General features: G+C 42.3%; 1 protein-coding gene across 1 annotated transcript in view; it reads right to left on the bottom strand.

Moving 5' to 3' along the window:
- The window catches only part of ntrk2a (neurotrophic tyrosine kinase, receptor, type 2a), a 95,690-nt gene that overhangs the window by 70,548 nt on the left and 10,975 nt on the right, over nucleotides 1-14,167 (bottom strand). Inside the window, exons 6-12 of the mRNA XM_069683634.1 lie at nucleotides 9,232-9,365; nucleotides 7,180-7,312; nucleotides 6,871-6,942; nucleotides 6,481-6,708; nucleotides 6,267-6,290; nucleotides 3,198-3,235; nucleotides 2,801-2,900 (exon numbers count right to left, since the gene is read on the bottom strand). Coding sequence (XP_069539735.1) covers nucleotides 2,801-2,900; nucleotides 3,198-3,235; nucleotides 6,267-6,290; nucleotides 6,481-6,708; nucleotides 6,871-6,942; nucleotides 7,180-7,312; nucleotides 9,232-9,365 — 729 coding nt within the window. The remainder of the gene's footprint in view (nucleotides 1-2,800; nucleotides 2,901-3,197; nucleotides 3,236-6,266; nucleotides 6,291-6,480; nucleotides 6,709-6,870; nucleotides 6,943-7,179; nucleotides 7,313-9,231; nucleotides 9,366-14,167) is intronic.

The raw sequence follows: 14,167 nt of genomic DNA, 5'->3' as shown, positions 1-14,167 counted from the left end.
CTCCCTCAGTTATCTCTACATCCCTCTTTCTCCACAGGCTCGTCCCAATGTCAACACACTGCAGGGCACATACATCTGGATGTATGTGGAGCACAGGGACGGGACCGCATGGGGAGAGGAAGTCGAAAGTGGAAAGAGAGAAGGATGAAGGCTCAAGGGGAGCAATCAAAAGGGCAAAACGGTAACGTGACCTAACATCCTACACACTGGAGGTGCACACACGTGCAAAAATGCTTAGACTTAAAGGAACAGCACACACACACACAAATAGAGATATACAGAGGATACTAAGAGGCATTAGGGAGATCATTTCCTTCAGAGCAACCTCATTCACCTCTACCAGAGAAAGATGAAACCACACACAAGACCATAAATACAAACACACAAACACACCATGTGTATAGTAGCTGCTCCATCTGTCTCCCTCCCTTCCTCTCTCGGGGGCCATCAATCAATCACTGCCAAAATACTGCACTTCAACAGTGCAACCCAGAGTCACATGCATGCACAGGCACCTCTCTCTACATTCATTCTTTGGTTTGGTAATTTGAATGTCACTGTGCACCTTCACTGCTGCATCAAATGCTCGTAGTTCAGCAGAGCCAAAATGTTATTTCTTCCTGGAAAAAAAACTTTCAACAGCACAAAATTACTTCCTCAGAAAGTCACATTTTTTGGGGTTTAATATCATGAAAGCTTTTGCAACCAAACTGAACTAAACTAAAGTAGACTGAAAGAACAGTTCCTGCACCAGCGTCTGTATTTTGGGGACTGTATTTTAAGCTTAGTCTACTCAACTTTTACATCAAATATGAGCCAATGGAAACAAAACACATCAGACAACATCCGTCTGCTTACAGTTTTATAACTGCACACTGAACATGTCCACACTTTGAACATAGCACAACCATCGTTATGTATGTAGAGAAAGGAAGGTATGATGTCAGTGTTGTTCAGTGGTTAGTTCAGAAATGAGAAAATATCAGCCGAGCACCAAAATGAGCAAAACAGAGAGAAATAAGTTGAAGTAAGTCAGCATGACAAACACTGCTAGAGGAAAGAGATTAGTTATAACTGGAGCCATTGCAGAAGTCACACTTTGAGTCAGAAAACAAAAACGAGTTTGAACACTGAGAAAATAAGATACAAGTTCAATGTGTGTGTGTGTGTGCGTGTGTGTGTGTGTGTGAGGAGGTCTTCCACAATGGCTGCCACAGTAGTTTTACATTAACAAAGACTACAGGACAGCAGTTTAGTCAACATGCATGTTATTCACTAGCAGCACTGAAACCCTCCTTCAAACAGCAGCTGCTTTTCCACCTGACCAGGATGGATTCATGGATACATGATGGTTTGCATATTAAATTATAACTAGACCAGGTTTTGAGCTTATTATGTCACGACACATATACATAGTTATCTCCTCTTGGAGTCAGACGCCAGCTCCTTTGAGCTGAAGTAACTTCAAGGAAAATGTCAAATATACCCCCATATTTGAGCTTCAGCCTCAGTCCTATCATGCTATTATGGGGAGCTAATTCCATTTCACTCTGTGAACTTTGGAGGACACTATCGCTTCTCCAATGGACCCTAGTCCTCTGGCGGAGGCTAAACTACACTTCCTCAATCTAGGACGCCCGCCTCCGATGTCATGTCTTGTTCAAAATCGTCAGGTTTGAAATATAGACTACAGACCTGAAGATTTTTTAAACGATCCACCGGTATATTCTTGTCGTATTTCAGATTGTGTACCGCTCTGAGCCATTGCCTGCAGCGATCAATGTCCTTGACTGGAAAACGGTAGTATTTCACTCCAGCGTCTCTCGCTGGGCCGTTCCTTTCAGAGGGAGGGGCGCAATGCACGCTGGGTGTTGTAGTAATGTAGAATGGGCGAAACCACGAGCTGTTTGTACAACTTTCTCCACAGCTATGGCTCCAATTTCAAATAAATTCATTATTGCTTCTATCGATTAAAGAGAACACCAGCTCTGACGGACAGCAGCTTTTTCCAGAGGTGAACTGCTCCTTTCAGGCGGGAAGACTGCAAGAACTGTGATTGGCTGCCTGTTTTTTCCTTTCACTGTTTTCCATGCTGGTGAGGTTTGTTGAAATTGAAAACAGCATTAATTCAGTAAAATAAAGTCTGTCAGCAGTCTGAGGCTGTTTTCATTTACAAAACGATAAAAAAAACACTGCAACCTTGATCGCGCTTTCAGTCTCATATTCAGTAACGGGATGAAGTGAACAAATGTTATGTTCGAATTTTCTATACATCCATGTGTGTAGTAAATAAAATTATGTAAATGCAGTTCCTTATTAAATATAATGCAAGATACTGAATGAACATATGTTCCCAATGTGTTATTAAACCTACACTGTACAGTAAGGTTATGTACAGTCGGCTGGACTCCCAGTAACCCCTCACATTGACTCTGCTCAGTGCTATAAGCAACATTTACACAATAACTGTATAGGTTTGTTTTTTTTATTCCAAGAAAAGCATAAATACTGCACTAACAAAAACATTAATTTGGAATTGAAATCACTTTTTGATTTTGTGTCACAGTTTCATCAAGCAGACGCTTTTGTCCAAAGCGATGTTCGTCTGAGAGTTAATACAACACAAGCAACGATCGAGACAGGAGGAACAAATCTTTTGAAATATGTTTTTTTGTTGTATCCATGAAGCCATCCACATCACACAAAGCAAATTACCATATTTCTTTTGATAAATTCTGTATTGTTTATCCTCCCTCACAGGACGGAGGCCACCAATGCAGATAAAAGTTCAAAGTCTTACCTTTGATGCCAAACTTGGAGTTTCCTCCAAACTTGAGAATAACCAACATGACAAGGAAACCAGTGAACGCGACAGCTGCAATGCCCACAACCACGTACACCTGCACGACAAGGAAACAGAGTTATAAACCTCCTACCTGTATACTCAAGAAACAGGCACAGGAAAACACACTGTTTCACACACACACAAGATACAGAGCACAACAGAAGGTGAAATCCCCAGGCAGATTTTCTGTAGAGTTCCTGTGTATGTGTATTGTGACGAGTCAATTCAATTACTTCTTTCATGAAAAAACAGATCCAGCCCGGATGTTTTCTTGACAGGTAACACAAATAAATAGAAAAACAGGAACAACAAACACAGGCAATCAGCAAAGAAACCGAAACAGAGCACTTACAGCGACTCGGTCTTCAGGAGGGTCTACAGGGGGGTCCTCTGTTGATGAGAGAGAGAGAGAGAAGAAGTGATCTGTGGCCCACTGAAGGACAGCGTTGAAAGTCAAACTTTCTTTGGTAAGTATATGCAAACTATAGTTTATTGGTCTTCTGATTTGTTGACCAGGTTGTTCAGTAGAAGAATTTAGCTGCAGGTTGTTTGTACTTTGTTAATTGGTTGTTCAAAGGAGCAGTTGCCCCCCACTGCTTACGAACTGTCCACTATGCACAACAGGCATGCCAACTAGCTTACTACCTACTTACTACTAGCTACTAGCTTACTACCTATTGTCACGGTACCGCCCATGCTATGATTTGGTCGTTACGCTATGCATGGTGATGTGCTGTGATTGGTTAGTAGTTCAGATGCATACCTGTCGTGACGCAAGTAAGGAGGCAGAAGTGAGGAACGCCATGACAGTGACTGGCGGGGACTAGGACAGTGGCTAGTCAGAATGAGATTTTTGCCCCCTTTTTGTTTGCTTTGAGGATTATTTTCGTTATTTGTCTTCGTCGCACAATTAATGAACTGAAACCAGCAGGAAAGCCGTGAGAAGGCGGTAGCTGGCCAAGCGCCAGGAGACGAGGCTGGGAGAAGCGGAAGCAACAGCCGTCGGGGAACGTCGCAGGAGGAGCGATGCGCCACAGGTGTCTGGGTTGGACAGCGAAGTCCACTCCCTTGTATTTAGAGAGTGGCCAAACTAGTTGCATCTCTTGGTTATTATATGCATGCCGTCGCGAGCTCTGGACACCCTGAGACCCGCGACTGAACCAGGTTGTATATGTTAAATAAAACAGAATTTGCAGAGTTGGCCGGTGACCGTGACACTATAGTCACCTTACCCAACATTAATTCAAAGGCAAGCAGCTATGCGTACTACATTATTTTGTGGGGTTACAGATTATACTAAAAAAAAAAACTTTCACTGTATTTTATGTATTTATAAGCAGAGGCGTTTCTGCATGCATTTAGGGGTTTAAGCTAAACATAGTGGATCTGTGTTTAAACTCCCCCTGTCTTTAAAGTATTTATTTTCTTCAAACATAAGTCACTAAACAGGATTATCCTCATCTTACTTCATCACTCGTACAACATCAGCACTTAATAGCTCTGCGCCGCAATGCTAGAAATGCTGTTCCTTTATTTCCATGTCTTCCACTGACATGTAGCTTTAGCCTCAGTGCTTAAGCATAATATCGTGTATGTAGCTATCAAGTGCATATGTAAGACACTTTTTATATCGTCTTCATTTTAGAACAAGCCAGCTGGGGACAGTGTTTTCAACCGACTCAAGGAGCTAGCATTAGCTTTACTAGGAAGCTAGCTACAGCTAATAATCTGCCATTGATTGTTTTGATTTCAGCTAGCAAAGTCAATAGTTGCTGGGGAGAAATGAGAAGCCTACTTGTGTCTACCTCTGTCTGAACTCAAGTAACTATCCATCCATCCAACATCTATACCGCTTGTACTGTTCAGGGTCGCAGGGGGGCTGGAGCCTATCCCAGCTGTCATTGGGCGCGAGGCGGGGTACACCCTGGACTGATAGCCAGTCAATCACAGGGCTGACACATTGAGACAAGACAACCTTTTACGCTCACACCCAGACCTACGGGCAATTTAGAGTCAACAATTATCCTGACAAGCATGTCTTTAGACTGTGGAAGGAAGCCGGAGTACCTGGAGGGAACCCACACACACTTGAGGAGAACATGCAAACTCCACACACAAAGGCTTCCTACGTCCAAACGGGGGTTCGAATTAGAAACCTTCTAGCTGTGAGGCAACACGTTAACCACTGCACCACCGTGCAGGCCCATCAAGGAAGTATTCTTTCAAATATTACTTTGAGGCCACGTACACGGGTATTTTCAAAACGTAGCTTTTACTCTGCGTTTTGGCCTTTCATCCACACAAACGCTGTTTTAGGTCACTGAAAACTCTGTTTCCGCGGAGACGTGTAGACGGGGTAAACCCTTATTGGCTCGTGATATCAGGCTGTGTGCCGTTATCTCCACGGTGACGAGACACTAAGGAGGTGACATTCTTCGCAAAATGACGGACGTGACAAAAACAGGACTTTGTTTACACATATAGAACAAAGGCGTCAGGATAGATTTTTTCAGACTTTTGACGGGCCGTGATTCTTCTTCTTTGCATGACCGGGTTATATTCTCATGACAGCGTTTCTGTTGTGTTTTTGTGTTTTCATTTGGACGGGGTTTGTGTGGACAGGATTTTTTTGGGGAAACGAAGGAGGCAAAAACTCTGTTTTCAATAATACCCGTGTACGTGTAGACATGGCCTTAGTTTCAGGTGGTAAATCTGTCATCTTCGTCATTGTAAACCGCAAATGTTTCATCCAAGAACGCAAAGCTTAACAGGTGTAGCAACAGCTACTAAGGACGGTCAGGTGGGAGTGGGGGCTAAGTTACTGGTTGATTAACTAAGCTATTAAAGGGGAGTAAATAAAAGGCATGGCAGTACCTGTTGTTAGCTCTGCAGCGGGGAGTAGGTGTTGGAGAAAGAGACAACAGAGACAAGTTAGCTTCCAAACATATCAGCACACTCATTGTAACTCAACTGTTAAATCTTTGACATGCACTTCACAAATAATGGGATATGTCAGTCATGCCTGTTCTCTGTTACATATCCATTACACAGACGGTACACAAACACAACAAACATATATTTAACATGCACAACATCAAAAAACAAAACTCAAAAGTAATAATATAACAGAATTAACAACAACATGGGTTCCACAGTGTAAAAGGACAGAACAACAAGCCTAATCCCTAGCTGCAAGGATGTGTAGGTATGTAACGCACCCTCAGCAACTTGAGAGACAAAGAGAAAGAGAAAGATTTCTAAGATGTAAGTTGTGTTATATGATGACGATTAAATGATGAGATGTTAAAAATAAAAAAAACATTGATCAGACAGGGACATTGTGAACACACAAGGAATACAGATGGAAGGTATTTTACATTAGATGAAAACATTTGTACTCATAAATGCCTGCTTCACTCACCGTAATATGTGGGTTCTTTGTCACCTGCACATGAGGACAACAACAAAAAGCTTGTTTAAATGTTGCCTTTGATCATTTTTTATAGATAGCATCTGCAAACATGACTAACGCCAGATTATAGAGGATGCAAACAAATGGTTTACCGAAGTGACCTTTTTGGTCCAATAAAGTATTCGGGGCAGATAAAACAACAAAGCTCAGTGTTCCTCCTCACCATCCCAAGGTTTGTGCATGAAGTGAGCCTCCACCTCCTTTTGGTCTGTCCCGTATTTGTTTGTAGCGAGGAGCGTGTAGCGCCCGTTGTTGAGGTGTGTGGGGTTGTCCAGCTGCAGGCAGCCATGGTACTCTCTCTCTGTGATGTCATGGATCATCGTCATGATGTAGAGTCCCTCCGTCACCACTTCACCATCCAGAAACCATTGGAGCTGTGGCTCTGGGTTCCCTGGAAACACAATACAAGAGATTTTCATATTCAGAATTGCATATTCTTCAATCAACAGTCTATATTTTTTTATGGACTTTTTTATTTATACTTATTGTGAAACTATAAGTATAAAGCGACCTCTCCAAATGCTAGAGAAAGATACGTGGATGTCTTTCGTACCTGACACGCTGAAGGGTATGCACCAGTGATGGTCTGGGATTGCATCACTCAGCTTAGTGATTTTGGGAGGAACTGAGTGTTATAGAAAGAACAGACAGTTTAAGAGCAACAGTGAGATACAAACAGAAAAGACTAGCAAGATAAAGCCAAAGAGCGATTCAGAGGTAAATCTGGTGAAGCGTGCAAAAACACTGATTAAACGAGGAGGAGCAGAAGTCTTCTCCAGCTTATAATGCTCAGTCTTTACTACACTGATGAACACTTTACCGCAGTAATCTACATTGAATTAAGCACGATTGCCAAACGTACAAAGAATATCCAGCTGCAGCCAGGACTCTTTCTCTCCCACGATGTTCTCCGCCGTGCAGCTGATCTTGCTGTTGTGGTCCTGCGATGACAGGTTGGAGAGTCGCATTACCGAAATCTGCCCTGAAGTCCCGATCTGAGGGAGAAAAAACATATTCTTTAATACAAGCTTTTTTTCACATATTTTCCTACACCTTACTTCACTTATAAGGACATACTTTATTTACTTTTACTTCAATGTTGGAAATTTGTTTTTCTATAATTATTGCACTGCTTGTTTCAATGCTTGTAACCATGGCATGCAAATTTTCCCCCAGGGATATTTAAAGACCCCCTCCAGTGAAAATCAAGTGTTTAACCTTGTAAACTTCTCCATGTGGTGTCTTTCATGTGCTATCAGGGACAACATCAGCAGTCATCTCCATGGCTGGGCCTGTCTGCTTTTAAACTGCAGTGTACCAAGGACAGGCTGAACAACACGTTTTCAGATTGGCAGGTTTGAGACGTCACAAACCTAAGGACCCAATCCCGTTAATGGACGGGGGCGACGCTATGCATATAATTATGTGTAACCAATGGCAACCGCTTTGGCGATGCACGAGCCAGCTGTAACCGTCATCGTAATTTTTGCAAACTCACTACTGACTGCTAACGTTAACGTTACTACTACTAATTACTACATTTTAAGCGAGCTAAGTTTCAACAAGTCGCCACTAAACGATGGCAGAGACGTGTTTTGTCTTCGTGACGGAGGGGTGGTTGTAAATGTGCATAGTGGGCGGGGCCTATGCAGATTCTGGAATATTTAATGAGGGAGAAGGAGGAGATGCCTTAGGAGGATTTTTACAAGATGATTTAATGTATTTACAGAAAAAACATATCAGACACAATTTATTATTTCAAGCAGAGCATTTTATATGTCCTAAAACATGAGCTGGTCTTTAAGTGTCAATCTAACGCTGTGAAAGTTTACTTCAAAATAAAGTAAATATATTACACGGATCATCATTCAAATTATTAGAAGTTATAAATTTATTTTTTTAATATCTTAACAAGAAGTTTACATTTGTACCAAGGACATATAGCTGACCTTAGTTAGCAAATGTCTACAGAGTGCATTGAGGCATTACTGCTAATTTTATTTGAGTTTCTTGATTTATCAATGAATGGATTTATTGGTTTTTGCTGTTAAGCCTGAACACAGCACAATATGACCAGTTTAATTCAACTTCTTTGTTTGTCTTTCCTCTAAAATCCAATAGTTTACTATCTGGTTATATTATCTGTATGACCAAGAAAAGCAGCAAAGCCTAAGGGCCTGTGTCCACTAACGCCGCTTATTGCGCTGGCAGTGCCCACGACCTCAATTTCAGGGCGCTTCTCACCGGCACTTACTGTTGCTAGGTTACAAAAGTTGTCTGGCGGCACTTCTGCCTTACTCAGTAGTGATCGTTGAGTCTGTTTTAAATTGCTCTGTATGCTTAAAATTTGCTTTAATTCAATGAAATTTTACAAAGAAAACGATGGAAATGAATTGTGTCCTGGCATTTGCGGCAGCTCTACACCTGGAAATTGTACCTCGAAAAAACGAAACAATACACTTCTCCTCTGTTGATGTTGAAAGTTGATGTCAGAAGTCCCGCCTCTTCTTGATTTTGATTGGCCGGTGAGGAGCAACGAGCAAGGTGACACCGAGGGCTTTTTTGCAATGAGGATGCTGAGCGCTGAAAATGCTGAACTGCATTGGTTTTGTTTAGAAAACAGGCGCTGCCAGTGCAAAAAACACAGTTAATGGACACAGGCCCTAAAGCAGCCAATATTTGACGATATATTTTAAAAGATATCTCAGAGTATTTATTTTATGGCCATTGCCATATGGCAATCAACACACTTTTTCTGCACTAAGTTATTCATACTTGATTTCTTCCAACTATCAGAAAGTGATGCGACATTATTAATCCATGATATGGGAGTTTGTGTTTTCTGTGTGCGTGTGTGTGTGTGTGTGTGTGTGTGTGTGTGTGTGTGTGTGTGTCTTTGAGTGTGTGAACTAACCTCATAGTTGGAGACCAGCACCATGTTCCATATTAGCTCAGGTGAGGGCACCCCAGAGGTCATACAAGACAGGTCCACGCTCTCCCCCTGCATTAACGTCACTTTGGATGGGCTCAACGTTGCCATTGGAACCTCTACAGACAACCAGAGAGTGGGAGGGAGGAGACGCAGGAGAGGAGGAGGAGGAGGAGGAGGAGGGTATGGAGGTGGAGAGGGGAGAGAAAAGGAAGGAAGCAAACTTAGGATTCATGGCCGACTCTTGTCCTTTCAGTTGAAACACAGGGCACGTAACAACCTCGACAATAAGAGTGGAAGCAGGCGAACACACACACCCACAACCACCGAGCGAAAAGAAAGACCCACAAAGAGAGACCTCGAATTCAGTCTCCTGCTTTTAAGCACACTCACCCCAATCAAACAGTCAGACACAGAGACAGAGTTCAAACACAGCGATGGTTACACTGATTACTAGTGCATGTCTTCAGCAGCCCGAGCACTCGATTGATTGGACACAGTCTGAAGCCTCTGTCAAAGCACAGACACTGCTGACTCTGTGTGTGTGTGTGTGTGGTGGGTGTGTGCGTGTGTGTGTGTGTGAGGTGTGTGTTTGTGTGTGTGTACAGTGCTGACCAGGAGGTGACCTGTGTATGACCAATCAGACTCAATCAGAGACTCGCCACCCTCGTCCCCTATCCACGACATCGCTGGTGACAAACAATCCAAAAAGGAAGAGAAGAAGAAAGAAAAGAGAAGACATGAGACGAGGAGAAGAGAGGAAGACAAGAAGAGAGAAGGACAGACATATAAATAAAAAAAAGAGAGGAAAAAAGTGACAAAGAGCACAAGAAGAGAATAGAGGAGAAGTAGAGAAAAAAGCTAAGAATGCATGATGAGAAAATTTGAACAAAGACGAGAGAAGGTGAGAACAGGAGAGATGAATACAAAAGGAAGAGAGCAAGACAAGGACAAAGAGAACAATAAAAGAGCCAAATGAACATGAGAACAAGAAGAAAACAGGAACAGAAGAAGAGAACAATGCAGAAAGAGAGGTCAAATAAAAGAAGAGAAAAAGAATAGAGACAAGAAAAGAGAAGAACAAAATGGCAAAAAAAAAGAAGAGGAAAACCAAAAGAAGTGCAAGAACACCAAAACAACAGGAACAGAGGACGACGAGAACAAGAGAAGAATAGAACCAAAAGAAAAGAAGACAAATAAGAGAAGGAAATAAACAGAAGAGAAGGTGAGAAAAGAAGAGAAGGAGGAAAGCAAGAACAAACAGAAGATGAGAACCAAAGAAAGTGAAGAATGCAAGAAGAAGAATAAAGAAATAATGAACAAAAAAGGAAGAGAAGAAAAGAAAAGGAGAGAAACCGAGAATCTAAAGAAGAGAGGGAAACAGAAAGAAGAAGAGAAGTGAACAATGCAAGTAGAAAAAAAGAGGCTAAGAACAAAGAGGGGAGACAAGAAGAAAAGAAAAACAAGAGAAGAAAAGAAAGAGAAGAAGACAGAAGAAAACAACAAGAAGGGAAAAGAAGAAGACGAGAACAAAAAGAAGGGAGGAGGAGAAACGGGTGTCGACAGCCGCTGCAGATAAAGCTGGACAGATTCCTTATCGAACCCTCCTCACCTCCCTCCCCTCCACTCTCTCCCCTCCCCTACTCTCTCCTCTGTCCGTCGGCAGAATGCTTATCACCAGGGCAACCCACTTATCACTACAGCAACCCACTCAATCACCGCGAGACGCACAAAAAAAACAGTCATTTCAGTGGTGACGGGCCAGCCGCCATATCAGAACCACACATCTAAACAGGCCTTCAGTAAATCAGCTTCCTACTGCCGCCATTACACACACACACACACACACACACACACACACACACTAAGCTACACCCCACAGCGCCCAGAAATCTGAATAAAACTTTGTGAAACATGGCTGGTTTTGATGCGAGTGCAGTCGTCGTGACCTGTCAGTACACAGAAATTATCTCCATGTTCAATTATTTCCGAGCGCAGCTTTGGGATCAAACCATCCATGACATCCTGTGTGATTGTGATCCTTCAGCTGCTCGGATGGATTCAGAATCAACAAGTAGGGCTGAGGGGGGGATTTACCGTAATTACCATGGTAGACAGGCCTGTGTCTGTGACAGCACACGAGTCATTACGTGGAAAGATTTCACTATAATGTGTCTCTGCGATTGGCTCAGCTGGTGTCCACCTGCAGCCAGGTGTTTAAGGAAACTACTGGCACATGACTGCAAAGCATCAGCCAACACTCTAATGTCCTGACTAACAACATCAACGACAAACCTAAAAAGGTCAGCACAGAAAAAAACCATCAGAACCTCAATGTCCTCTTACTAGCATTTAGCCATGATCATTAACACCACCAGGTAGAATCTGTTCAGTTGTCTTTAAGGTGGATTTTTGTCGCTGTGTCGTCTATGGCAGTCGGGAAATCGGCAAAAAAAAGAAGCTGTACCTTGTTTTCGAGTCAGAATACCTTTTACAAAAAACGGTTACTCAGGTATGTTTAAACAGGGCCTTATTTTGTTTTACATATTTTGCGATCTAAACAAAAACGTCAGCCAGCAGAGGTGAGGAAGGCTGCTGTGAAATCCTTGAGAGCAACTGGGGTATGTCCACTCCAAGTGTTTTTAGTTGCCACCTACAGGCTCTATTAGGTTGTTATTGTAAATGTCTAACAACATTAAAGTTATAATCCCCAAGATTTCAGTTTCATTTTCTTTGGTTGCACCTATGTCGATAAACGGTAGTTGTGAGAGAACACTTGCCGGATATCCAGCGAGTGTTGCATGTGTCACATCCACGGTTGGCTCACTTTGTTATGGTTGTAACTCTTGATTTTCCTCACTGACGGTCGTTTGTTCAGCCATAGTAGATGCTTGAAGAGACCAGAAAAGCAGCCGCTTAGCTCCGCCTACTGTCTCTGGCAGACCAGCAGCGTCACTAACTGGGTGGCACTTGTGATTTTTTCCGTGAAAGTCTCACCAGACACCCAGTCTGTAATACTGCAAATGCTAAGGCTTTCATCAGTGGGCCATAGGCTCAATCACTGTTGTGTTACCTCATTCTGTGACTTAACAGACATATTAAAATGAAAATCTTGAGATTATATCTTCAAGGAAAGGATCACTAAAGAGATAAACTTTGTCGTTAACGAGAAAGATCATTTTTGTTTAGCCAAAGACATAGTGTCTGTGAAATCTTGGAAGGGGTGAGCTGTTGCAGAAAGAAAGCATTGGAAACATGGGTCTGTCTCTGAAAGAATCTTTTCCAAAATGTTGACACCTTAAATAACAATCTGAGCCTGTCAGTGGTTTAAAAAAAGTGTGTTTACAGTTGGTAGACTGTACAGGTGTATATTTTTAGATATTAATACTTTAAGTTTCACAATAAGGGGCGTGGTTAGCTTTCTGTTTGTGTCACTGCACCTGAACTCTTAGTCATCCACCTACTCGTCCAAAAAGAGTCACTTCCGACTCATAAAAAAACATGCCACTTCTCAGATGCAGTCATTGATTACACGCCTCACTTGATTTGTAATGACAGGGCAAAACAGGATTTTTTTCCCACCTGCATGCAGCTCAGTCCTTCATGCTAAAAGGAAGGTGAATGGGAAACGTGTCATGAAAACCTAAAGTATCTCACTCACATTTTCAAAGGGAGCTGCTCGCTAGATTTGATTGGATTTGTCTCAAAGTGACACAATGAAGCTTCATGTCTATGATCCTTGTTACATCTACCAGTAGGGTTTATTAAGGTTTACGTAAGGTTGTGTTTTCTGTGCCACTTGTTTGTCTGTTTATCAGCAGGATTACATAAAAACTAGCGGCCTGATTTTTATGAAACTTGGTGGAAGGTTAAAGCATGCACCAAGGAAAAAACTACATAAACTTGTTGGACTTAATCATACTCACTAACCTGTAATAGTGAATCAAACTAGTGCATCAAGACATAGTGTCTGTGCCAGCAGATTTGCATCATACTGGACGATTGTCCTTGGTGGAGGTTGGCGCTATCAGAGTGCCGTGCTAGTTTTACATGAATCTTACAATCCCATGACAAACATCTGGAAATACATGAGTATAAATTTGATTAATTTGCATTTTATCTGATGTCTTCACTTACTTTGTGTTACAAGACACCATGTTTAGATTTCATTGTCACTGCATGACCTTCATTTATGCAAACAATGACTTTTACAGGTAGAGACAATTGCAAATGTAGGAAAATCTGGTCCTCTCAGTGTAGAATACTTTACATTAGCACTGAGAACATGCCAGTCCTTCACTCTCTGTGACTCCTCGACTCCAGAGTGCCTTCATTCACCAGGAGCATGTGCTGTGAATGGGCTGTGAATTACAGGCACAGCATCGGGGATATGCCCCCGGTGATGTGGCGCTGAAAAGCTGCTCGCAGCTCATATTTAAAAGGAAAACATCCGCTGCTCTCTGGCTTTAAACCTCGCCACAATACGCCGCAGCACACTTCAAAGTCATTGTTGGAGGTGTCGTTGTGATCGGCTCTTGTTATAGGCCACAAAAGACACGTCCACATCGGTGTTTAGAGAAGCCTCACATTTATTATGTAAGGCTCCAGCGCTTGTGACGAGAGGCAGAAGAAGGCGAGAGAAGGAGAAACTTTCAACAAAATACACAACAGGGAGGGAATGAAATGTGCTAGACAGTGACACTACACAAAATCCGTCCCTGAGTTCGCCTCTGTATTTTTCTGTTCAGACACAGTGGAGGCTGTCAGTGCCTTATGAAAGGGATTTGCAAAATGATTTCTGCTCAAAGAATGCAGAGGAATAGGGAGAGATGGGAGGCACGACTGGCTAAGCAGCGTCAAAACCCAGAATCTGTTATAGATTATTGATTTTCTGCCCAATGTAGTTGTCAGTCAAGTTGTC

Source organism: Semicossyphus pulcher, unplaced genomic scaffold, assembly GCF_022749685.1.
Source record: "Semicossyphus pulcher isolate SPU_LCO1_2020_fin unplaced genomic scaffold, fSemPul1.0.p SCAF_6, whole genome shotgun sequence".
Taxonomy (NCBI): Eukaryota; Metazoa; Chordata; class Actinopteri; order Labriformes; family Labridae; genus Semicossyphus; species Semicossyphus pulcher.
Note: the sequence above shows the minus strand (reverse complement) of the source record. Positions and strands in the feature narration are given on the sequence as shown.